Source organism: Trematomus bernacchii, unplaced genomic scaffold (assembly GCF_902827165.1).
Source record: "Trematomus bernacchii unplaced genomic scaffold, fTreBer1.1, whole genome shotgun sequence".
Lineage (NCBI taxonomy): Eukaryota > Metazoa > Chordata > Actinopteri > Perciformes > Nototheniidae > Trematomus > Trematomus bernacchii.
Genome location: NW_022987689.1, coordinates 4,212,069 through 4,238,077, shown reverse-complemented (window position 1 = coordinate 4,238,077; position 26,009 = coordinate 4,212,069). Strand labels below are relative to the sequence as shown.

The following is a 26,009-nucleotide window of genomic DNA, read 5'->3' as shown; positions in this document are numbered from 1 at the left end:
CAGTAAAAAAAAAAAATGTTTAAGGAAAAAGAGCTGCAGACATAAGATATTTTACAATTTAAATATAAGTACAAAATAATTAGGAGCAAAACATTTAAAAGTAAAAGCATGTTTGCTAAGACAGCAGCCTATTTCAGAGTATTGTGCTATTGCTATAACTTATGCATCAATACATTTACTGTATATTGCATTTTACGTCTTAGAATTCAATTTTCTCAAATCTATTAAATTAGACAAACACAAAGTAGCACATATAGTTTGTTCTAAAAAGTTGGGACAAGTATCTCTTTATTTTGATTAAATCAGGGAAATTCACACAACTCAACACAAACGTTGTTTTGTAAAAGGAAATACTTTCCTTATCACAGTTTGACGGTTGCTTGAGTTCAGTGAAGTACTGCAGAATAGATGAGTGTTACATCCCATCAATCAGGTGGATGCCATCTAGTGGTGAGAAGGGGTTTGCCAGGAAAAAAAACAGAAGGAGAAATATTGTTAGTTTAGTGACTTATTAAGACAGAGTACAGCAATGCTAACCAAGTGACATTTACACAGAATTGACACCAATGTATGTCAGATGTTCTCTATATGAAAGATTAAAATAAAAACTTTTGTATCTCTGTCAGTGATGTTGCTTTCCCTGCAGGGATCCAGAGCCCTAAAGTATGCAGGATGTTTCATGAACCATTTAGAAAGTGGATTCATAAACAAACAGACACACACACATACACACAGGAACGTGTTTATCATCCTCTGTTTTGGGCCTGTAGGAGCTGAGAGCCATGGCAACCGAATACCGAGGGGAGAAAAATCTGCCTGGCCGAGCTCCATCCCTCTGGCAGTCATGCTAAAACTCTTGAATCCCATGACAAAAACAACATTCCACATCTAAGTGATAGTCTTCAAGGAATTCCTGTTAAACAGAGGCATTTCTCAGCTTGCATACCTCATCCTATTGAAACCATCTGGTGTAACGTGTGAATCTGGAATCTTTGTGCATGTGTGAACGTTTGCATTGTCTTTATTATAATTTTCTGTGATGAGAAACCGATGTCCTCTGACATTAGTGTCCTAACTGATTTTAAATTGTTAACCAGTGAGAAAAATAACTCCTCCAACACTGCCTTCTTCAAAATAAACACATTCACACACACACGGGGGAACAGGTAAGACATAAGAATAAATATATCAATGATTCACTTCTAGTTTTATGGCTTTTTAGAAATGTTTTTTTAAACGTACATGAATTCCAGTTTGATAAGCAAAGTTTGCAAAAAGATGTCCAAGGCTAACTGACAGCCCCCTACGTCAATGCTGACCCCACGTCCTGCACAATAAGTCTTGTTGTGACGATTCTTAAATAGGATGGAGTGGAGATTGAAGCTGAAAAGCATGAAAGAAAAGTCGATCTAACTTCATATCACGCAATAATGTCCTTTGGTTCAAGCATTTTAACAACCGGGCAAGGCGCACAACATCTGAGACACAGAAAGTACAAAGCTCACTATATCTCAGTTTGTTTCAATAGTTAGATTTATCGCAGACTTGTGACACTTATAACAATATCAACAGAAGTATGTCCTGCGGTATTAGGAAATGTTTTCTTGCACAGGGTTGAATGTTGAAAATCAAGTGTTTTAAGAGCTCTGTTATTTCTGTCCATACATTGCCACATGGTTCATGTTCCTAAATAAGATTTGTTCAAGTAAAAGCTCCACAAAAAGAATACTAGTATTATTCAAACACTGCTGAGTGCTGTTTGAAATAAAGCGAGTGGAACTCAAAGGTATCATGGTACAAACACATTGCACAGAAGGCAGGAGCAGGAGGGTCAGAAGGGTCCCCGATAAAATATCTATAAACAAACATATTATCTAAAATGTGTGATTTGAGAGGACGCAATGTTTTAACTTGAAAAAGAAAGAGATTTAAAAAAATATTAAAACAAATAATGACGTGAAATCAGCCGCTAACAGACATTTACTTCATAGTCTGCATTTAATTATCCATGTTTAAGTCATTATTGTTACTTTACGGCATAACTTCCCCCTGTGAGAGTTCCTACATGAGAGCAGGCGGTCTGTCGGTCACTGGAAGCACCCTTGGGAGTCGGGGAGGGGCCGAGAGATGTTGTGGAAAGCCCACTGCAAGATGCTGTCAATGGACCCCTGCTGAGACCCAGAGAGCAGCAACAAACAGCGAGATCAATCTCTGGACAAAAGGCAGAGTCCTGGTGACATCATTTGGCAAACATGTACAATATGATGTCCATGACAACGATAATGTTACAATCTTTATCAGATTATTACTGCCGTTATCAAATTACAGTACATCAGGGCATGTTTGAAGTTGTAGGTCATTCGGTCAGCACATTCACTCTTCCTCCATGTGGATCTGAGTCAACTGAAAGGTTCAGTGTGTTAGAGTTATGTATTTGAACCACAACTTTAGATAGATGAGGTGAATATGAGGCCCCGAAAAGGTCTAATCCTTATATATAAATCTGGTTAAGAATTTATAGTGTTTTGAGTGCAAAATAATTTTTACAACCAGAAGGAGAGAAACACAAATGACCTATTCTGTTGTTGAAGAAAAACACAACTAACAAAGAGGATATTGGTACTATTAGAACAATGACTGTTAATGAATCTGGCATTCCTGACATTCATTCAATCTTACCTAAACTTAATTAAACTGTTGTAATATTGCATGGGCAAGAACTTAATCCTCACACCTTAAACGCAGCAGTGTTAGCTTATAGTACAAAATAAATGTGTAAGATTTAAAACCGTTTGAATATTTCTCAGCACACACTGGTACCTGGACCCAAATGTATTCATCATTTCATATTCTATGATGTGTTTTTATTTTCAGTTTGATAAAGAGGCGCTGTTTTGTGGAAACACAAGCAGCTTCATGACAACTCCCTCCCTGTGCAGTCATCTTGTCTGTGACATGCATGGCTGTATGCTGTATTCATATCATGTCTACATCTGTTTTATCGACTGTGCCTCACTCACGTCTCCCAGGATGGAGTCCAGCTCATCTTTGTGGAGGCCGGGCTCGGGGACGGGGGGGCTCTGATCATGAACCCCTGGGGCGAGCTGGACACACACACGAGATTACAATCAATCACATTCAGATAATGAAGGTGTATATATATCATGTGTACACACACACGTGCAGACACACCTGTAGGACTCTGGATGATTCAGCCTCCCTCCCTGCGGAGCCGACCCAGGGCCCGGAGCAGGTCGAGCAGATGGATCTCCCTCTAACACACACAGAGACACAGATGGTGAGTCAGAGTGTTTCTGTGGTAAAGAATGTTACCGTCAATCAATATGTGATGAGCAACACTCCTGAGGATAACAGAGCAATAGGTTTCAGATGGAAGACTGAACTGTTTGCTCATCATGTCAAACGTATTATGCAATGATTTAAAAATCAAATGGCATTTATAAAATGCTGCAAACTCCAAAAAGGTTTCAGGTAACATTTCATGCTCTGCTAAAAATGGTAAAGGAATCTTAACTTCATCACCAACTATCACACAAAAGCACTTTGTCAAATTGGTACATGAGATCATCACCAAGGTTTCCTTTGTTCTCTGTATCTCTGGTAATATTGAGATATATCATTGATCTTTATCTGCATTATACATATGGACAGATTACTTAAAGGACCTAGTGGGCCAGAGCCTCTGATTGAAATGATTGCAGAGATTTCTTATCGGGAAGTCACAAAAAGTCCACAAAGAGGCACACAACAAGCCAAGACCCAAACAACCACATCTCTGGCTCTTGTTCTTACTGTATGTAGGAGGGGTGGGGTCCTTTTACATGTTTGTGCCCAGGGGCCCATTGTCTCATAATCAGATCATGAGTATACAGTATACTGCACACCCTGCTGCAACTGTCCATTTAAAACCCATTAGTCACCATTAGCAAGATAAGGATCAGAGCGTTAATGCACATTGGTGATCAATACAAACACAAACAGAAGTCCAGAGGAAGTTCTTTATCAGTGAGGACATATTTACACACTGATGCATGGACCACATTGAGGCTGAGATTAGAAATGTCACGTTTGTGGGAAGTATGCATGTCATCTTCTGAAAACGTATAGAGGAGATGATAGTGAGGAGTGTGTGTCTTACTTGGAGGAGAGGCAGTGTGTGTGGAAGTGCTGCAAACACTGGAGGCAGTGAGTCAGCTCTCCTCCTCCTCGGTTACAAACCCCGCACACCTCCCTCACACTGAGCAGCTCTCCACCTGAACACTGGACTCACATTTGATGCAATTTTAGAGAACAGCACAGAATTACCAAATGGTCAGAGGAAGTAATAGCAGAGTTATTGTTTAACAAGTGTGACAACATGGGTGACAATATGAAGGGTCACCAAGCAGATCACCAAGTCTTTACCTGGCTCATGCCACTCAGCTCATTTGTAGGAGCTGCGACAGCCGTAAGAGCCGAGGATGAGAGCAAGGAGAAGAAGGAGACGTCCATGATGGAGTTACTGGAGCTTGTGATGGTTTGCTGCGTCTGGGCAATGAGTGGCTGTAATATAAAATATTATGACCATGATCAGTACTGGAAAATATAGAGCACAAACCATTCAGTCTAAAAAACTAATCTACCACAATTGTATCATCAGATAATAAATATTTTAAAAGGAGAGTATTCAATGCTACTGTGATGTCCATAACAACAAAAATAAATGTATTATACTAGAATACAAAACCAATTAAACAACTATCTCAACATCATGAAAATAACTGTATATATTGTTTATTTTAGGAAGCAGATCATTAATAGTCATAAAAGAATAACCATTATGATCTGAAAATATTATACATCATGTTGTGTGGAAACTTTTTAATACAAATATAATCACTAAATGCAAACAATTAGAATGTATGCATTAAATATATAGATTTGTTTTTTTATATATATATCCTTCAGATACTTACTTGTAAAGGTAGATGGGCATTCTCTCTTTTCACTGTGTTGCCACAGCACCAGTCACACTGCCACGTGCCACTGCAAATAAAACATGTAACTTAAGATTTAAACTTCTTTACAAAGCAGAACTTGACATAACAACAAATGACACAGAGACAGAGAGTGATTCAAATCTTTAGTTTTTCACCACGGTATAGACGTGAGTGGAGGGAGAAGGCAGGTCAGATGAAAAGCTCGAGGACATCCATCACAACAAATCAGCTCCCCCCCGTCCTTACACACTGCACACTCATCATCATTATACTGAGCCTAAACACAGAGATACAAAACACTTAGGACACAAAAGCAGCTTCAAAGGAAAGACATGTGAATGTGTGAATGCTGAGAGGATCTCTACCATGCCTGTGTGTGTCTCCCCCTGGTGGTGAAACATGTTCTCAGCAGCTTGGGATGCTCCATTTGTCTGCTCGGGGTAAAACTGTTCACCAACTTGTATGCACTGTCTGACAGTTCCTGTTAAATGACAACGGTTTTTTTAACATTTATTTTAAAAATAGTAGTTGCTTATTTTGCTATTATGCTATTTTATCTAGATCGTTGCATCATTTCAATGATTCAATAGAACTGAAGCAAAGTCAAATTCTTGATTTGTACATCATAATCATCAGAAAGATACACATTTATTTTCACTAAGTTGTGGATTTACAAGTTTTTTTTATTTTGTACTTGTATCAAACAGAATATACACAAAATCTAAAGTTTGCTACACTGTCTTTTTCTTGTTAAGGCCATTGACTCTGAAGAGGCTATGCAGAGTAACAAAAAACGAGACAGAAAGAATAGTTATTCTGCAGATTCTCCTTTTTGTCTTGCTACTGGCCCAGGCAAGTGATGGTTAGAACTGTGCAACACATTCAGACACTTTAATACTCAAAAAAAATCCATCACCAGCCTACATGTAAATCAAGTATTCAGGTTACGTTACTTTTATATGGCGAGTGTTGGATAAGGTTTATGATTCTTTTTTAACAGGTAATGAGTAAATGTATTGGATTCCTTTTGTAAAGTTACCCTTCCAACCTGCTGGGTAGTTCTATCGATATTTGTAGCCACAAAAGTAACCAGGCTTACCATCTGAAACAAACATCTGTTGGATATGGATCTTCTCTGTGGCTTCATGGCTGACTGGCAGCTCAGCTAAGGAGGAAGAGGACGACAGAGTGACTGGTCTCTGGACAGAAGGCGACACCGCATCTGTGGCAGAACTTGGGTTCAATGTTTCTGTAATATTAAATAATTATATTTACATCTAATGTAGAAAATATAACTGATTTGTAATTACTATTTCCAGGTGTTGGCTGTGGGGCTGCAGCTCCACTCTTCACTCTGTACAGTCTTACTTTGCCCCCTGGAAAAAACACACACATCATCATCATCATCATCATGAGCTTTAACATGTTCTTAGTTAGAAATCAGAGTCAGAGGAGATGCATTATGGGAAATAACCTGGTCCATCGCTTGTCTTGGCATGATACTGAGGTTGTAGATTGTGTGAGTTTGTCTTTCTGTCCTCGTGGCTCCTCTTCTTGATGTGAGGTGTTTTTGTGTTTTTAGACAATTTCTTCTCACCTCTGGCACCTGCAGCATCCCATTCTGTCCAAAACATGTCAGCAAATGATAAATGCATACTATAACTTTTAATAAATATGTTGGTGAAACTTGAATGTTACGCACTGGAGTGTAGGTTAGTGAGCAGCGTCTGCAGTTTAGGGTAGCTGTCCAGGTTGTAGTCTTTTGACAGGTTGCTCCAGAAGGCCTGGATGGTGGATCTGCTCTGCCCCAGGACCCAGGACAGGAGGGAGTACATGGCCTTATGGATCCCCTCACTGCCTTCCTTCTCTAGAGTGTCCTATAAACAACAGGGGGTGTGTGAACTCTTCAGTCTGAATTGATGTCACAATCTAAAAAGGTGTTCCTGGGTCATCGTCTAAATTACAAAACAACAGGAGAATAATAAAGAGGAAAAAGGCATCCTTATCACTTAGTCATTACATTGCTTTTCAGTGTTTGATTGTGTCGAAAATGGCAAATTATTGTAATCAAAGTGAAAAAATAATGTTGTTCTTACCTTCAGTAGTTGGTCAGTGATGATATTTTTGTCCACCAACCCGTAGACAAGAGGGAAAGGGTCGTCTACAGCCATGGCGATATCTGTCCGCAGCCCCCTCAGCATGGAGCGGAGGTTTGTGTCCCGAAAAGCTTCCACTCTGGACATGATCCACTTTGTGTGTGAATCAACTCCAAAGTGATCCGAGATCATACAAGAAGTACTTTGGATGGAAGAGGTGTGTCCTTCTCAGGGAGGAACATTGTGCACAGGTGTGTCGTTTCCTGCTAACGATTATTTCATTATTGATACATTTGCTGATTATTTTCAAGATTAATTATTTAGTCTACTAATATATGAAATATAAATAATGTTAGTAAAAACTGAAAAATGCCATCAGCTTGTCAGAGTCCAAGGCGATGTCTTTAAATGTTTTTTTTTTGGCCGTCATAAAAAAAGAAATACATCGCCATATTTGAGGGGCATTAGTTGCAATTCTAGCGTACATACACACATTACCATGCAAATGTATAGCACTGATGCCACTGATTTCAACTGGCTGAGGTTTTCACAAAGGTTTCACCATTGTGGAAATGGAACCAATTCCACCTCGACCTCTTGTCTGAGTGTGTCTCTGTGGAGTTCATGTGTCCACTAACAGCACTAACTGTCTCCTTCCATCTGTTGACCCTCATGGGGGTTGTATGAGAAGCTGTCCATCTAGGGGAATACCTGTCCTCTTGTATTGGGAGGACTTGGTGTAAGTGTCTTTAAAATGTCATGTGACAGTTTCCTTCTTAAAAGGTTCTTTCCACTACAACTTCCCCATAACTATCAGATGTTCAGACACTGACTCACTGCGTGGAGCTCAGGATTGGTGCAATAATGACGACAAAATTAACACTGTAAACAATTCACTGATCGACATATTGATGACATGGTTGGTTGCTGTTGCTGTGTAACTTTATTCTTTGTATAGTCAAGACCAATAAAGACAGTCTTTCCAAACTGTGCAGTTTCTTCTATTATATTATTTTCATTATTGTTGTTTTGATTTAAGCCATTACTTAACAACAATAAAAGACACTGGAGCAATATGTTCTATTATGTTTCTTCTTGCGAGCCTTTTCTAAATTAAAATGAATGTTAGGGTACTTTTCTGATGATTGCTGTTATCTGTCAAACAATGTATCACTTTATTTAAATGTTCATAAGGGACCACAGGGCTCTCACTAAAGATAAAAAAATCATTGTTAAGGTTAACTTTGAAAGCCATTGCAAATGCTCATTAAGTAGTGGGCATACCATAGAGTCCCAAAACTACTTCACCTGCACTTTGACCGTATCAGTTTCTTTAGCATGGATGTTTCAACACAACGTCAAACATATTTGTATTAATCCAATGATGCTCTAATGTTTCAGTTAATTGTCATTCAAAAATCAGTTAAGGCTCACAATAGTATGGAAGCCTGTTTGCGCCACAGGAAGTCATTATATTGACTTAGCTATCTCATTATATTGACTTAGCTATCTCATTATATTGACTTAGCTATTTCAATATATTGACTTAGCTATCTCATTATATTGACTTAGCTATCTCAATATATTGACTTAATTCACCATCAACTAGTTGTTAATTAACATGCATATTAGCAGTATATTGGCTCTTTATTAGTCATTATAAAACATGTGTTAAGGCCTTATTCTACAGGACCATATTCTACAAGTAATAGGCCATTAGTTGAGAGTTTTTCCTCAATAACCGTCTAATTAGTCCTTATTTATTGCAAGTAAGGAAGTTGTTGTACATGAGTTTTGGTCTTAATATGCTCTGCTCAATATGTCTAAATAACTCAAAATGTGGTATGTCTATCTAAGAACATGTTCCCTATTTTAAAGTGAAGTCTTGTCCATAACCAATAAGCTAGTAGTTTGACTCTAATTAGGTATGTCTATCTAAGAACATGTTCCCTATTTTAAAGTGAAGTCTTGTTCATAACCAATAAGCTAGTTTGACTCTAATTGACCTGAACAGGTTCCCTATTCTAAAGTTGCCTCCTCTTCACACTTTGTAAATACATTATAGCACACAACTACTGAAATTAACCTCAACAGTACATGAACAAAGTAGGCTCACGTTGAAATATCTGTTTTATTAATGAACCACTAAAGAGAGGTTCAGACACATACCAAAGCATGTCAAGTTTCTCCAAGGCTGAGAACACATAATTTAGCCTGTACTTTTTAATAAAAACAGATTTTTAACAGAGTTTATGTATTTGTGATCATACTGTGTGACCTGCTTGTATGTACTTACACAATAGGTGTACTGTTCTCTCTATTTGTTGTACTGTCTCAGTGTGAACAGATTAAACAGCCAGCCAAACTCTTTTGAGAGCCAGGGAATGAGCAGCCATGCTCCTTTATTGACTTATTTGCAGTCCACTGACATTCAAACGGAGTGAAACTATAAAAAATAAGTTACAAGGCACTTAATGATCTCATACATGCAAGTGTAACATACACAGATCACTTGTAGAATATGATCATGTAGAATAAGGCATTAATAAGTGTTTTATAATGACTAATAAAGAGCCAATATACTGCTAATATGCATGTTAATTAACAACTAGTTGATGGTGAATGTGAGTACCTTAATATAAAGTTGTACGGCTTATATGATGAACATTGATGTCTATGTGCCTTATTCTGTATTTGACATAATTGTTTCAATAAAAAAAAATTATAATAAGTCATTATGAGATAGCTAAGTCAATATATTGAGATAGCTAAGTCAATATATTGAGATAGCTAAGTCAATATAATCAGATAGCTCAGTCAATTTAATCAGATAGCAAAGTCAATATATTGAGATAGCTAAGTCAATATAATGAGATAGTAAGTAAATATATTGACTTACAGGATTTTTGCTTATGTGCAAAACTTTCTTGCAGCAGCCAGTGACTTACCCCAACATGTATTGACTCCGGATAGTGTAGGCTAGCTGTTTCACCGTTTTCAGTATTTTTGCTAAGCTAAGCTAACCATGTCCAGATGAATTGACAGATATGAGAGTGGTCTTCCTTCTCGTCAACCTCTAGGAGTCTCGGTGATATAGCAGAAAAGTTTACTTCCGAAAATGTTAAATAGTTATTTAACTGTGTCTGTTTGTATCAACGTTAACATGTGGATGTAATGAACTAGGTACTTAACTACTAACGTTTGCTAACTATGAGCTAATGACAACAGTGCTGCTTGGCAAACAGCTAATCAAAATCGTAGAGGGGCAATCTGCCACACCTGTGCCATCCACCTTCATTACCCAAGGCTCTGCGCATGCGCATGTTGTTATCACACACTGGCATTTGTTGATACTCAAAAACATGTACCTTATGAAATGTGTGTTTTTAGAGAAAGAATATACTTATATGAGGTAGGCCTATTCTATTTGTCTTAGTTGTTTCCTAGCCTACTACAGGGATGTAAAACTTTGTGTAAGAAGTATCCGTAAAACCAAAAATAAAATCATAGATTAAATAGACCATTTTGCTTTCAGGTAAATGTTGATGGTTAGGAGAGTGAAGCCCTTTAATCTGTAATTTATTAATCATTAAACATTATTACATTATTCATACTGGTGAACAAGGACCACTTCTACAGAGGGACGTTCACAACATACATATTACATTATTATATACAGTGCAGTGCATTACAGTGGATCGTTATATGTGTATTAACGGGATGAAGGGATCGGGAGACTGGGAAGGAGAGAGTGTTTGAGGAAAGGGGAAAGGGTACAGGAGTGTTTGAAGGGAGTGGGAGTTGTGATAGTAAGTTGTATTTTATTACTTTTTTTTTTTCAACCACAGTACAGTTTGTTCTATAAAAGTTAAACCCATAGAGAGATAGAGTGCCACATTTTCACAGCTACTGTAAGGTGAACCTACTGAAAGTTGACTCTTGTGGGAATATCAAGTGAGATACATTTTGTCATGAGATGCTATAGAGAGATGCTATAAAACATTCTAAGATAGTCAACCTCCTTCCAGAGTGCGGAGACCCTGGATGGCAGGCCAAAGGTCAAAGATCAGATCAACGTGCATGCGTGCTGCAGACATTCAGACGTGTTCGGCCATTGAGAGTGGCCGACCCCCCACTATTTCTTCCTCTGTGTTCAGGCATCATTTTTGGTGCTTTCCCTTTTTATATATAAAAAATACAAAACATAACAGCGAAAAGAATTCCGTTGGTTGTCCCGTTTTTCATTTTTCCAAAACTGTTTTTGTTCGTTTTTTATTTCCTCATTTGGTTGGGCTTTTTTTTTCTTTTCTCCTCCAGTCACTTACATATTGACAAAGTATACAATATTTTACAACTGAACAAGACTGAAAGATAACATTTGATTTGTCCAATCAGATACAAGGCCCGCATCCTATATCCAATTAGAGAAGTCAACTGGAAGCTAACCAGTAGTAAGCAACACAACAAGCCTATGGTGTGAAGGGAGCTGTCCGATTTCAGCTCTGCATTAACAAGAGCACCCGCCCTCGGGGACAGAGGGCTCTGCCGGTTTGTCCAGCTTGATGTCAATCACTGGGAAGAAAGGAGTTAAGGAAAGTCAGGGGATAGGTGAGAGAAACGTCAAATATTATTGATGGGAAATGCTTTAAATTACTGCCTAAAATGTGCTTCAATTGCATATGTTCCAAAACCATTATGAATGTATGTTGCTTCTTCTTGACATGCTTATTCTGTACATACAAAATACTTTATAGAGCTTTTATTTTTATATAATACTCCTCATGTATGTACATTCTCTGAATAGTATGCACTGAATACTTGATCGGCTACTATTTATAGAGCTTTGAATTATCAGATTACAGGAATTGAATAAAGTAGTCCCATGTATAATGTTTCCATTAATAATTTACATGTATTGATAAGTATCTCTTTTCAGTTACTCCCTTATCCATCCTCCATCACATATCCTCAATGTGTGTCACTTCCCAGACGACCACTATGTGGTGCTGTTCCTGTGCATCCACACTACTTTCTTGGCTCTATGCATTTCCTCAATTAGGCAAAAAAGCTTTAATGGCTGATGCCTCAGTAGACAGTAGGCTGGGCGGTCTGTTTGTACTAGTGCCAACAACCTCTAAGAGATTAAAAATAAGCTGCCTGTTTCTTGGCTGTGTAGCTCTTGGCACAGCAATTCACAGCGGCTATAAAGGATACTGCCTTCAGGATTTGCATCGTCCAAACTTTCCATTCCAGGTAGGGCTGCTGCAACACGACGAAACAGCTATGAGGAGAGAAAAGGAGGAGAGGAGAGGAGGGAGAGTTAGGGATTCAAAAAGAAGATGAACATAGAGGACAAAGTAAACGGAGAGAGCATTTAAGAGATAGCCAGAGTAGGAGGGTAACATTTATCCTTGAGGAACTCCAGCCTCTTTGTGAAGATATAATTAGTTTTACATATAGAATGAATCATTAATAATCTTTTTATCAAGTCTTAAGTAACATCCCAGCTCTGTTTTGTAGAGGTTGCAATATGTATAGGCTAACTGTCTTTTTCCTTTGTTTGCTACGTTTGCACCGCACCCACTATTATCGGATGTGCACACCATCCAGGCTATAGTTAAGACTTTTTTTACATATGTACATATTTCTTTATCTACTCAAGTTGGTATCTGAATCGCCTTGGATAGACAAAGGAGTGGCAGAAAAAGCTTGGAATAATGATGGCCAAAATGCTGAGAAATATGGTGAAACTGTGGGGTTCACCTGTTTGACATTGCAGCCTGTCTTGGCACTGGTCTCGATGAACATGACGTTCAACTCTTTGGCTCTCTGCTCTCCTTCCTCGATCATGATTTGCCTGCAAGAAAATCAGGCCAGGCTCAGCAACATGACATCGAAGCATAATTTATTCAGTACTGACATGTTGACTTTTACGACTTGCTTTCTGCTCAGTAAACAAAATATCCTCCTGTCAAAGACTACATTAGCTAAATGTTGTATTTGACATACTCACCTCTTCTCTTCCAGATCTGTTTTGTTGCCGACTAACATGATGATGACGTCACTTCCTCTCTCTGTCCGGACGTCATCGATCCATTTGCAGGTCTGCTGGAACGAGTTCACATCTGCATAGACAAGACTCTTAGTTCAAGTCTTTTTTTGTGTTGTTATGTTAGAATCCCATGGGAAAATATTGCTTCTAAGCTGGGTTGTTATGTTTTTCAGAAAGATCAACACATACAAGGCAATGCATACGTGCTCATAGGTAAATTACCACTCACTTGTAATGTCATAAACGACTACAGCCACAGTAGAGTCTCTAATGTAGCTCGGGATGAGACTCCTGAAACGCTCCTGCCCAGCAGTATCCCACAGCTGCAGCCTTACCTGCATTTACACCCCACACACACACACACACACACACACACACACACACACACACACACACACACACACACACACACACACACACACACACACACACACACACACACACACACACACACACACACACACACACACACACACACACACACACACACACACACACACACACACACACACACACACACACACACACACACACACACACACACACACACACACACACACACACACACACACACACACACCTGTTTCAACATCATACTACACACAGACTACCCAGGCCTTAGTATAAGTACACATCCAAAGTGATAAGCCAGTATCAGCTCCCGTGCAGGCTTACAGAGCTTTATATCCTGACAAAAAATATACTATTAATACAAGCTAAATGGATGATCCATGCAGGAAAGGACTTTGACTTCTTAGGGCTAGAAGAGCAAATACTATTAATAGCCGAAATAAGCTAAGTATAATCGTGTTAGTCTGTGAAGTGAGAAGTTATTAAGGAAATCAAATCAGAGATTAGTGAAACCACAGTGGAAATTGGGAAATGTCTTGCTCAGGAGGTTTGCTGGCTTAAAACGACACTAGTTATAAAACATGAATTCATCTTTACATGGTTACATGAATTTTAAATGATATTAAAAGCTTCCTACTGTTCGGTCTTCCAGGTACATTGTCTTAGATAGGAAGTCTATTCCAATGGTAGCCTGCGGTGGAGAAAGAAGAAAGGAGGGCAAAAAAGATCATCAGTATTACACAGACTTTAAAAGCTAAATGTCTCCCTGCACCATCAGTTGTTCAGAGCAGATTGACTGTTGTTTAAATGAAGGAAAACACAAAAAGAACAGCCAATAAGCCCTGAAATTGAATCAGACTGAAAAACTAATATAATTTGTATTACCCTCAGGGCTCAATCATTCAGACTTGTTATGTAGCCAACTTCTAAGAAAGGCAGGGACAGAATAATCTGTTTTCTCTTTTTAATAAAAGTCTATTATTGCATAGCATTTCCTTTTGATAACTGCAGTGCAAATGACATTATTTTATAAAAACCCTGATTTGGAATTTGCATATCAGACTTGACATTATTCTGTTAGTGTGCCCATTTTACCAAAAAGGGCTTAATATAATTGAAAGCTTTATTATGACTAGTGTTATTCTATTTATCCAAATCTATCATCAGAAGACTATTGTCTAGAGAAATATGGCAAGGAGTCCTTGGTAACTTCTTCAGTGCAGTATTATGCATTATCTTCTTTTTTGTGAGGCTGGCCGAGTCTTACCTGATACGTGTTGTCGAAACTGTCATACATGAATCTAGTAATGAGAGATGTTTTCCCCACTGGAATAGAAACAGAAGTATATTTTTAGTTATGTGTTATTTCAGATTATAAACAGTCATATGGGTTTCTTATGAAAACACAATAGAGTAAATTGAACATAACGATATGACAGTTGGTGTGTTCAGGAAGTGACAGAAAGATATTAAAAGATGTGCAATAGCATTCAATCACTGTCATTGTAACCTTCACTTTTAAAAGAAAGAATATTTCATTTCTATTTCAAAATAAGAATATTACATGAAAAGTAAATATCTGCCGTTTCAGTGTCTAACATATATCCACAATGCATATTATATGGAGTTTAGTTGGCTAAGATCTGTGATAATAACCTAATTGTAAGTAACCTCCCTTTCATGACAACACAATGCATTTCATTGTAATGTTAGTAGACCAAAGAAATGACTACATTGTCTGTTCTAAAGAGAAGAAGTAAGAAATAAATGTGCTAAAACTAACATCAGTATCTATAGATCATTTTTTAAATTATTCCATTCATCATATAGTCAATGCCTTTTAAATGTCGACCATGGTGACTAATTCAAATGTTATGTTTTGTCGCATCAACACTGAGAAGTTTAAAGTAATACAAAACATAGATTAGCAGGCAACCCTCACCTTAAAGAAGCTAACCCCTCACATTACATTTTTACTCAATCTATTCATTTAAAGGAGTTGTTGATTACCAAATTAATTTACATTTTGTATATATACAAAATATATAACATATAGATTAGATATTGACAAAAAAATGGTTGCAGATTTATTTTCTGTTAACCACCTGATTGAATGATGGACTAATGACTCAGCTCTATTTTCTTTTATTCTTTCTTTTATGGTGATCAGGAACATTTGTATGAAAGAAAAACGAGGAAAACAGAAGTTGTTTCTAATAATTATCACAAAAAATGCACAAGGCCCACCTAAAGCAGACAGATGTGTGGCAGTGTTAGTCATGGTGACTCCTCAGAGGATCAAGGTGAGCCGGATCTTATTTACATCCCATCTTACCACCATCTTTAGCACCATTTTACTTCACATCTACAACATGACTGAGCAGTGGACTTCTGCAGCAGGCCCCAGGCCCTCATGCAGAGCCTCTCAGGGCAGACAGCTGTGCTTTTGAATCCAGAGATGGGCAGTGGCCACACCAGGCCTCGATACAGCACCGTGGACAGCAACATTGCAGCGCAGGCCACACACACACACGCACACACACGCACACACACACACACACACACACGCACACGCACACGCACACACGCACACACACACACACACACACACACACACACAGGGAGGCTCGAAGTCGACACACAGCCTCCTCATAGACATGCAGCACACACACTGGGGCTTCACAATGTAAGACACCAGTCAAGCTGTTGTCATATTAAGCCTATTTATGTGTTTTCTACAACTGTATTGTATGGGAGTTTGTTCCTTTGCTGCCACTCTGGATGTCTGCTGTCTGAACACGTATTCAGACAGATTTACAGCGCTAAACCATTATCGATCTCCCGAATTTGTGCCATCACATTAAATAACACACCCAGTCATCCCCACCCTAAAAAAAGATGGCTTATTGAAACCATAGAATAATGCTGTGGCGCTGTCAAGTTCGTTTATATTTTATTATGTGTGGGACCGAACCGGAGACTGCGAGCTTTAGAGATGCTACAGACATCGCCAGCCTAGGGTGTGTCCCGAACTGACACATGGGGGACTGTTTATTATCTTTTCCAAATGAAATAAATACCCCAGAGGAAGAGGAAATTATTACACACTGTCATGTAATGGATTAAACGATTGTTCTTGTTAGAAATAAGCGATGTGAGGGAATTATAGCGGTTATCTGAAAACAGGCTGAGCATTTTGTCGGTCACTGCAGTACATCAAAACATCTGAATTAATATCGCCTGCTAGGTTGCGAATTATGACAATTTGCGCCAACTAAACAATCATAAGGGATATTCAGTACAATGAGCAGAGAGTGGTCATGATAGTTATAGTAAATCCAAGGGTGACATTTACATGCATGCGGTTTTTTTTCTTCTTCTTCGGGTAATCAGATTTTCTACAGTCACATATTGTGCCCAAGGGTCCATGGGCGTGAAATTACACAAAGCCGGCCACATCCTTCAGATTCATCTGAAACTTTGTAAATCAACAAGGATAACATACATGGCCTTCTACATATACGCATGTTAAGCAATAGATGGGAGGACAACACCGAAACCTCCCAAAAGATCTGACTCACCGCTCTGCTCGCCCAAAAACACGAGTTTAAATTTCCTCAGGGGGTTCCCCAAATCTCCTCCAGCTGACATGGTGGCAGATAAAGAGCTCAACTTGGATTATTTTATATGTTCTTATTGCTCGGCGTCTCCTTCGTTGTGGGTGCGCAGGGGGATCCTCCTCTCCTCTCAGAATGATGGGAATGCAGCTCAGCATCCTCCTGTCAATCTGCGGAGCTACTGCGCCTGCGCGACCTCACCTATTTTAATTCGTCACCTTTCTATAGGAAATCGAACGAAACAGTTTTTAGTGTAGATTTAAGATAATAACAACGTGCACGACTGTGAAACATAAGTAAATAAATGTTTGGTCGATTACAGAACAAATGTCAATGGTTTATTTTCAGCTATTGTAATTTGTTTAGTCATTGTACGCCTTTGTTTTTTTTAAATTAATGATAGGGTTAAGGTTCAACCTATTTCTAAGACGAATATTATACTTTTAACTTTAATATACATTTTTTTGATTTACAAATTAAAACATTTGTGATCAAATGTTTCATAATTTTATGCTTTGTGAAAGATGAAAACAAACAAGCTGCAAATTGCAATGTGAGTTTATGCATTAATGACAATAACCCATAAATATAGTACAGCAATACAAACATATAATTACATATATTGGAGTAATTTGATATCACTGTTTTGCTACTTTTACTTAAAAGATTTGAATATAGGGTGCTTACTCATTCTATAAATTCTCTGAGATCTTAAGGAAGTCGTTGAATTGTATGACGTGTACCGTGGTCCTGCTGTCAGAATACACACATTATATATCAAATTAAATTAATAGGATTTAGTTTTTGTTTTCAGTAAATAGATGTTGAATTCAATGCCTATCTTGGAGGCCTTGTCAATCATTTGGATATAAACAAATAATAACTGTAATCATCAACTCAGTTTGCAGTAATAATGCATCGATAAGGCATTCTCAACAACGTTTTATTCAGCTTTTGTAAACACACCAACATGTCATTATTTTGTGCAAAATTATCAAATGGAACCTTAATACTAATGTGCAAATTCAAACAGCTCAGCCTCCTTCTCCTTCCAGAAAGCAAAGCTACGGTCAATATATTTACAAATGTCTTGGTTGTTGAAACAAGAGAAGTTAGAGTCCCTGCCGCACTCATCTGCAGCCACAGTTTGAACCACAACTTTGGGTAGGAGTCTGGTATCTGCCAATAAGGATGATGATGGGCAGTGGCACGGTCTGGAGTCCCCGAAGAAGCGAACTTTGATGTCCTCGAAGCCGTCGCTCCACTGTCGACTCCCTGACTGGATTTCCTGGAGAACGGCCTTGTGGAAGTCCTTCACCATCTCCCAGGAGAAACTGCCGACATGGTCAAAGACTTCGAAGCAGAGTAGATGCCTCATCTTCCTCTCCTCGGGCAGCAGCTCTTGCTCCAAAATGTGGAAGTATCCCACCATGAAGAGGTCAAGGGTCAAGCTGTCGTGGGTCACTGCAACACCGTCCACGTCTGGCAGAAATTGCTCTGGGGAGAATATTACTCGAGAGCAGTTTGAGGAGGACACACAGGACTTTTTTTTTTCTTTGAGTCCTAGTTTACTTCTCCAGCAGTGAAGCACCTTGTCTACAGCACATCGTTGTTGGCAGAATTGAAACATGGAGGTGATTTTCTGTTGGGGCAAAGCGCCTGTCACTCTCTCTGGCAGTGCTTCCTGTCCCTGTCTCTGCCTCGCTGCTCTCACTGAAATAGCATATGCAGATTTCTTCCAGTGGCTCAGGAACAGCACCACGATACGCTCTTTCCTTAGGCTGGTAGTCTCCATCACAGGTTTAATTGTTTTGGGAGGATCGCAGTGACTATTCAGGTTGTTTACTTCTGGAGCTCCAAACATTACCTGTCCTCCTTTCATAACCCCAGCAAAGGGATAAATGCTGCCAATCTGACCCTCAAAGTTGGATCTTAGGTTTCTGACTGACACCCCGGACTGTTGGATCTCCCTCACCACTCTCTCCCTCCGAGCTCGGCTGTAGCTGTTGGATTCCAGTCGATGGCTGAAAGTAGACGCCATTCCTATGTGAGGAATCCTAGGACCACTAGAGGTCTCATCATGTGCAGGCACTACCTCTTGCTCCTGGTCCAATTCAATTCCGAAACTGTTGCTAACCCCCTGCAAACCCTTCATCTCTCCCATTATTCCATTCATTACGCTCCTCTCACCCCCTTCTTCTGTGGTTTGCGTCAGGTTGGCCACCAGCAGCGACATACTCTTAACAATCTCTGAGACACGACTGCACCACATTGGCAAAGTAGGGTGCATTTTCCCCTCAGTGTCCATCTTTTGTAGGACCTCTTTGTTGAGGGAGATGTTCAAGATGGAATCAGGTAAAATGGACCGCAGCTCCTCGGTGAGCCTGGTCAGCTCCAGCTCGTAGGCCTGGCAGCGTTTCTGCAGTGAAACAGTCTCAATTTGTTGCTGCAGGTACACCAGATCATCCTCGGTTAGGAGCTCTCCAAAGGGCCCCAAGACGGCGTTGTGGGTTTGGGAGTACTTCCAGCCGTCCACTGGTGTGTAGCCATTAGTCATGTCCTGTTAGGGGAACGAATAGATTTTCAGAATAATGTTGAGTGATAGGATTCTAGCTGATATTTGGTCTACAAGCCTACTCTACATGCTCTTTACTTGTTCCCCTTGTTCATGTCTTTTAAAGCTCAATTATCACCCTGGTGAGTCCAACCCTATTCGAGAAACACTAACTTCAACCAAATAACTTAACTTGTCTTTTTTAATTCAAACACACAACATCTATTGCGCGTCTGGCCGTCCTGGGAGAGGGATACCTCCTCTTTCACTCTCCCAGATGTTTCTTCAATTTTTTCTCCAATAGCTATGGGGTTTCTTAGGAGTTTTTCAGGATCCACTGCGATGAGACAAATGTTTAATTTGTTATGTGGCTATAGACATTTGTATTGATTGATTGATTTTTGTATTGATTGATTGATTAATTTACTGATTTATTGATGTATTGATTGATTGATTTTTGTATTGATTGATTGATTAATTTACTGATTTATTGATGTATTGATTGATTGATTGATTGATTGATTGATTGATTGATCGATCCAACCACTCCCTACCTCTTTTAATCTTACCAAATAGGATTGGGTATGCAGATGCAGACATATCCAATAACATACATCAACCACAGATTTTACTGAGTTAACACTAAAGTAAACATACCTGTCTCCTCTGCTCCTCCTCGTCCTGCAGCCTGACCTGCAGCTGCCGCACCATCACCTGTCGTTTCCACTCTGCGATGGGCCGGCCGGCTTCATCGTGAGTCGGCACCAGGGAGTCGATGTCAGCCAGGATCACATCAGCGTTCAGTACCTCCTCCAACAGTTCATGACTATTACTCTGCACAACCATCTGAGACAGTAGTTGTCAGTGTTAAAAGTTTGTGAAGTAACATCACTTTCATAAAAATCTAAGAATTTTTTCTGATGTTCTTTCATTTTTTGTATACCATGTGTCAAAACTAAAACATTTAACACCCATTGTACATCCACACAGTTATTATTACTTAGTTTTGATACAGTGTTGTCATTTTTATTGAGACCATACGAGGCCTAATTAAATATTTTCCCATCCCTCCCCTAGCTATAATTGGACAACAGTTTTTGTCCAATTTAGTCTCAGATAATTATATAGGGTTTTGTCATGTAATCTAATGTACATTACCCTGTTAATCATTCCCTATCGATCCTGAAGGCAGCCATCTTTTATGTTTTTATGCACAAAGTACTGTTTATCTTGAAGGTTGTTATCACCGTTTGTCCAGTGAAGATGGCAGCATTCTTCAGAGACTTAATGGACTTCATGTGGGACATCAGGGTGATATCCCTGTCTGGAGGCTTCAGGTAGCTGAACGATGTCACCACTGTAAATAACAAAGGCTAAATGTCAACAATTGTATCTTAAAATGAATCAATATTATTATTTGTGTATGTGTAATATATGGTGGTTGTGTTGGTTTAATGTCATTTTATATAACGAAATAGTCCCTGTTAATCACCTGAGGAGGCCATCTGCACATTCTGCATGGTGTCTGAGTGGTATTTATTTGAAGGGGCGGCATGGGTCACAGAGGGTGAGGTCACAGGAAGTGGTGAAGGGTTGCGAGGCAGGGGGAGCACCTCTTTCATTGGCTGCTGGGGACACACACAGCAGGGGTGATCCATGATTAAAGGGACAGTTCTGCTTAGTGGAACACTTCAAATGCCTTTCTCTAGGAATTATTTTCTGTTTTGGTGTCATTGGTAATTACCATTTACAGTATAGGGAGGTGTTGAATGAGATTGTGAATATTACAAGGTTTGCTGATATTTTTTATAAAATAATGAGGTTAAATAAGATAAGATGTACTATATTGATCCCAATTTGGAAATGTTTTGATAGTTGATAATATTTTGGGTTTAGGCACTGCAAGCAGATTATTTAGTAGTTCTCAAATGCATTAGTTCTCATTAATGTCCTCCTTGCTCCCCTTGGGATGCTGAATACATTTTGACCTGTCATAGCAAAAAAAAAAGCAGGTCATATTATTAACAGCACCTTTGAAGGAATTAGTGATTCTATTAGTTTGCCAGGTTATATTCTCCTACTGTAATTTTCTATCGCTGCACTGATGATTGTTCACCTTGCTGTTCTCCATGTTGGCTCAGTCACAGTCTGGTCTTCTGGAAGCAACAGGAACTCCTCTTTCTGAAAATGACATTAAGAATAACAACATCAGAATCAGAATCAGAATACCTTTATTAGTCCCACAGAGGGGACATTTGCATCGTTACAGCAGGAAAGAGCCACAGACAGCTTAATGTTACCTATGTTAAGAAAAAAGTACTAAGTTATGATATAATAAAAATATAATATAAAAAATAAAAGTAAAAGAAAAATACTTTCCAAAATACAAATCCTGTAACAGTTCAGTGACAAAAACTAGATAAAGTGAGCAAAAGAGGACCCCTCCTGGAGAGAAATGCGACACAGAGTATATAAACGATTTCAAAGTAATCTTCGAAGAGACCTCCTTGATGCCACATGGTCAATATAACAAACAGGCCGCAGCTTGTAGTACTTGGATAAAAAACAATACGTGGTGAAACAGGAGCCCCGTCAGCTAGCGTAGCCCGCACAGAGTGCAGGAGAAAGTGTGTTAGAGTTATGAGAGACATGATATCCTGCTTCAGGTAACCTTCCTGATTTCTCACAGGCTCCACGCCATTCTAAAGCATAAATACTACACAGACAATTAGATGTTTGTCCTAATTAAATGTATACGCAAGAAGTTAGATTAGAAGCTTTGTGAACAACTAACATAAGTCATATTAAGTTAATTTGTCACCAAATATAAACCAGTAAAACCTTTGAAATACATTTGATTGTTTTATTTGCCAGATAAATTGTATTTAGTGCCCTTAGCAATCTGTTGCTTTCATTCCAACTGTTAATGGCAATGGTTTCCAATACACATGACATTAAAACATTGTTTTATATCTAAGTAAGGCTTTGATGGTTAATACATATAACATGTAAACTGTCAAGAAAGTATTTTTAATTCAAATAAAATAGATTCAAAATCTATTTGTCATTTGCAAATACACAATCATTTTTCTCGAGTTCCATCTCTTAACATTACCTTGAAGATCTGATAATATAATACTTCAATATATGAAAGCATGCAGTACTTACAATATATCCAGGAACTGTGAAATCACGAACAATGGGACAGTAGATTAATTATATGAGGAATTAAAAAATAAAATATTAATAGGCCTACTGAAAATAAAGACGCAGAGTTTACTCCAGAAGGTGTTGTCTCTCTACTCTGGAGCGGCCAATAAACAGCCAGACCAAGGAGCAGCATCACCTGGACCCAAACCTCAGACGGGGGCCCTTCTTTGTGTGCATAATTAACGAAGAGGGATAGGGTGACTGCATCAGGAAGTATAACAATTGCTCTGTGAATGTATGTAGGAGACGACATATAGTATGCTGTGTGTGTGTCCGTGTGTATGTGTGTGTGCATGGACACCTTCTCACATGTTCATGTTCACACTTGAGACCGGAGATGAAAGTCAATATCCCAGACTGCACCCGAGTGATTAACTTCTTGTGGGACACGCATTTGGCTTGGAGTAACACAGAGTTTTGTATTTCAATATCAGCATTTCAATGAATAGCAGTCTGCTTTATTTGAACATGTTGCTATAGCTACTCCTACTGGCACAGTTTCATAGCAGTTAAGCTAACGCTGTTACATCAACCTTTTTGTCAGATTCGTGACTAAGCAAATAAATTGCCACGCATATTTTATCTACACTTCACTGGAGCAGTAATGTAATGGATATCAAGGGTGGAGGGGGGCTGCAGGACAGTATTTCAAAAGTTGTGGCCAATAGTCCATAGGTTAGCGTTAGCTTAATCAATTACTGAACTTAATCCTGATCTTTCAGTGGTGATACTGTTCTTTGTTTTGTTCCTTTTTTTTTCCCTTTCATAGGAAACAATTCAACTAATTTGACAGTAACTGGGAATCCCCTTCGGTAGAAAGCGAGACATGAGCGGTGTGTAAGCTTTCTGTCATCAAATCCACACCGACTTTGTCTCTGTTGGTTGGCTAACCTGCCTTCACAAGCTGCTGTTTACTAAACCAAAATAGTTTCCATGTCGGCTCAGTGGGAAGAAATCAACAGCTTTGGTGTATAGTGAATCATTCCAAGCAAAAGGAAATTGCGTAAACCAGCAAGCTCCCATACAGACTGCTCTTTATTTTAACTAAAATGGACCTAAGAAGTCAAATGTAGACTTTAAAATTGTCCAAAATGTTGGGGGCGCGTCTCACAAATGTAGATTAATACGTTTAATAAAATGGAAGCACATCTCTGTTCATCTATACTTCGGGAATCGATTTTCATTGTCAGTGTATTACAGGTAGAGTCAGTGATTCTGGAGATACATTTCTGATATTTGAACTCAACACCAAAACAAATAACTTCATTAATTTTGCAGCTCAAACAGCTCGCGATTGTGAGGAAATATTAGCTGAATTTTACAGAGCTATGGGATTTAAATCACTGACTGCACCTTTAATGAATTTTAAAACTTTTGGAGTAACTATTTTTGACCAAAGTATCTTATTTTCTAATTTGTTATCAATAAATTATGTTTCACAATTGCGTTCAGTGGAGATTTGAAAGGCCAGTTGCTCTCTATTGGCAGTATGTCAATCTCCTTGATGGTCACCTATACAGTACGAACAAAAAGAGGGCAGTTGGACAGAGATATTGAAACAGAACACATTATTAAATATTCAACATCCGTTACACATAAAAGCCCTGCAGATATCTTACCAAACTTATTGTTCATCAATAGTGGGCTGTAACCTCAGTGCCTGGGCTGAGCCTTTGTGTGTGCAGTCCAGTATTTCTGCCTGTGTAATAATAAGGGGGATTAGTGTGACCGGCCCTGATGCAGCTAAGTACATGGTGAGTACATAATCAATAATGGAGGGCTGCAGAAACGCAGAGCAACAGTCTCACACTGCAGGCATTCACATGTGTCCATACTGAGCAAACAACAAACTGTTATGACACAGACAGGAAAAGCATTATGTTATATTAACAATTTATGAGGTGAAGGAAGTACTCAGATTGCTTATAGCAATACTAAAGTAAACATACAAATACTCAGTTATAAGTAAAGGTTTAAATAAGAGTACAGAAGTACTTGTGATTTAATTACTTTATATACTGCTGCTGGCTATCGTAACCTATAATTATATGTCAACATGTTTACTTATTCACATTCTGTATTAGCTTATAACCTGGATCTGTTAAGTAACTATAGTAACGCAAGCTATCAAATACATGTAGTGGAGAAAGAAGTCCAACATTTGCTTAAACATTTTAGTAAATTAGAAATATAAAGTAGCATAAAATAAAAATGGTGTACCTAAAATGTGTTCTTACAGATCTTGAGTAAATGTCCTTCATTTCATTCCAACACTGTCAATGTATTAGGTTGTTCTGTAAACAAGAGCCCTCTCCTGTTGGGGACATTTTGTTTTCTATGTTCAACCTAATGAGATGGGCAGAGCAGGAACAACTTGTTACAGAAGACATTGTCACGTGTCAGCCAGGAAACATGATGTGCTGCACAGAAGTAGTCACAACAACTCAGGATAAATACACCAGCTTTTTTTCTGCTTCTGTCTGTTATAACTATTCTTAAAGGAACTAAAGGCTGTTGTAGTTATGCTTTTGATAATTAAAAAGAGAGCAGAATCAAGATTTAAAGATCCCCCAAACACGTTTTTAGACAGAATGAGAATCTGTCTCATATGGACTATGTATTGGTCGCTGGGTAATCCTGCGCATAACTGCAGTGAAAAAAACTGTTTATCTGTCAGTTGCTTATGAACAATCATGTTTTCTCATTAATAGGTAGTTATGAATGCAATCGAGATTGTATTTAAAAAAAAATCAATACCTGACTGCCATAGTTCTTTATGAAAGCAGTCATCCCATTCTTCAAATTGTGTGGTCAAACTAAAATGAAAATGTGATTTGACAGTTAAAAGGTTTCATTTTTTAAATTAAAATTGGAATATATTCATTTTTAGTCTACCTTTGATGAATAAGACGACCACAGCCACAGCCAGTATTATATATTTTCTTTTGCAGATGTCAAGGTATATATATATCTGAAGTTTGCTGGGTCATTTGGACAATATTCAATTCAAATTGTGCACATTAATGCAGACTTCTACTCACCCATTCATCATCAGGTGTCACATGCTGTGTAATGATAAATGTGAACAACACTTGTAAAAAGGCGACAATCATACACATCACACTAAAA

The 26,009-nt window shown here is 38.6% G+C and overlaps 3 protein-coding genes across 3 annotated transcripts; all 3 read right to left on the bottom strand.

The window, feature by feature from the left end:
- Positions 1 to 283: 283 nt before the first annotated feature.
- aire (autoimmune regulator) lies at positions 284 to 7,243 on the bottom strand. The gene is made up of 14 exons (XM_034138172.1): positions 7,097 to 7,243; positions 6,703 to 6,877; positions 6,475 to 6,621; positions 6,311 to 6,376; positions 6,100 to 6,222; positions 5,366 to 5,481; positions 5,156 to 5,277; positions 4,977 to 5,046; positions 4,426 to 4,563; positions 4,160 to 4,281; positions 3,193 to 3,274; positions 3,021 to 3,104; positions 2,066 to 2,171; positions 284 to 444 (listed from the first exon to the last, which is right to left on the bottom strand). The coding sequence occupies exons 1-13, from the start codon at positions 7,241 to 7,243 to the stop codon at positions 2,088 to 2,090; spliced, it is 1,476 nt and encodes a 491-aa protein (XP_033994063.1). The 3' UTR covers positions 284 to 444; positions 2,066 to 2,087.
- Positions 7,244 to 10,641: 3,398 nt separating this feature from the next.
- On the bottom strand, positions 10,642 to 17,269 carry LOC117488344 (ras-related protein Rab-6B-like). Its single transcript, XM_034137173.1, has 8 exons — positions 17,081 to 17,269; positions 14,767 to 14,825; positions 14,137 to 14,190; positions 13,378 to 13,483; positions 13,110 to 13,221; positions 12,860 to 12,953; positions 12,311 to 12,377; positions 10,642 to 11,668 (listed from the first exon to the last, which is right to left on the bottom strand). The coding sequence occupies exons 1-8, from the start codon at positions 17,148 to 17,150 to the stop codon at positions 11,604 to 11,606; spliced, it is 627 nt and encodes a 208-aa protein (XP_033993064.1). The 5' UTR covers positions 17,151 to 17,269; the 3' UTR covers positions 10,642 to 11,603.
- An 800-nt stretch (positions 17,270 to 18,069) lies between these two features.
- espnlb (espin like b) lies at positions 18,070 to 21,801 on the bottom strand. Its single transcript, XM_034137554.1, has 6 exons — positions 21,787 to 21,801; positions 21,163 to 21,298; positions 20,918 to 21,027; positions 20,328 to 20,516; positions 19,265 to 19,676; positions 18,070 to 19,159 (listed from the first exon to the last, which is right to left on the bottom strand). Exons 1-6 carry the CDS (start codon positions 21,799 to 21,801, stop codon positions 18,129 to 18,131), a joined length of 1,893 nt encoding a protein of 630 aa, XP_033993445.1. The 3' UTR covers positions 18,070 to 18,128.
- Between the last annotated feature and the right edge of the window lie 4,208 nt (positions 21,802 to 26,009).

What these genes read in the sequence shown, in the direction of transcription:
- aire (XM_034138172.1), bottom strand. Translation starts at nt 7,243, where the DNA reads ATGTCCAGAGTGGAAGCTTTTCGGGACACAAACCTCCGCTCCATGCTG. An exon ending in ACAGATGTTTGTTTCAGATG is followed by an intron (nt 5,482 to 6,099) that starts GTAAGCCTGGTT and finishes GTCATTTAACAG; the next exon opens with GAACTGTCAGACAGTGCATA. An exon ending in ATGCCCATCTACCTTTACAA is followed by an intron (nt 4,564 to 4,976) that starts GTAAGTATCTGA and finishes TTTATATTACAG; the next exon opens with CCACTCATTGCCCAGACGCA.
- LOC117488344 (XM_034137173.1), bottom strand. Translation starts at nt 17,150, where the DNA reads ATGTCAGCTGGAGGAGATTTGGGGAACCCCCTGAGGAAATTTAAACTC. An exon ending in GTTTCGACAACACGTATCAG is followed by an intron (nt 14,191 to 14,766) that starts GTAAGACTCGGC and finishes TCTCCACCGCAG; the next exon opens with GCTACCATTGGAATAGACTT. An exon ending in AGTCGTTTATGACATTACAA is followed by an intron (nt 13,222 to 13,377) that starts GTGAGTGGTAAT and finishes TTGTCTATGCAG; the next exon opens with ATGTGAACTCGTTCCAGCAG.
- espnlb (XM_034137554.1), bottom strand. An exon ending in TGTGCAGATGGCCTCCTCAG is followed by an intron (nt 21,028 to 21,162) that starts GTGATTAACAGG and finishes TGTTATTTACAG; the next exon opens with TGGTGACATCGTTCAGCTAC. An exon ending in CCATCTTCACTGGACAAACG is followed by an intron (nt 20,517 to 20,917) that starts GTGATAACAACC and finishes CTACTGTCTCAG; the next exon opens with ATGGTTGTGCAGAGTAATAG.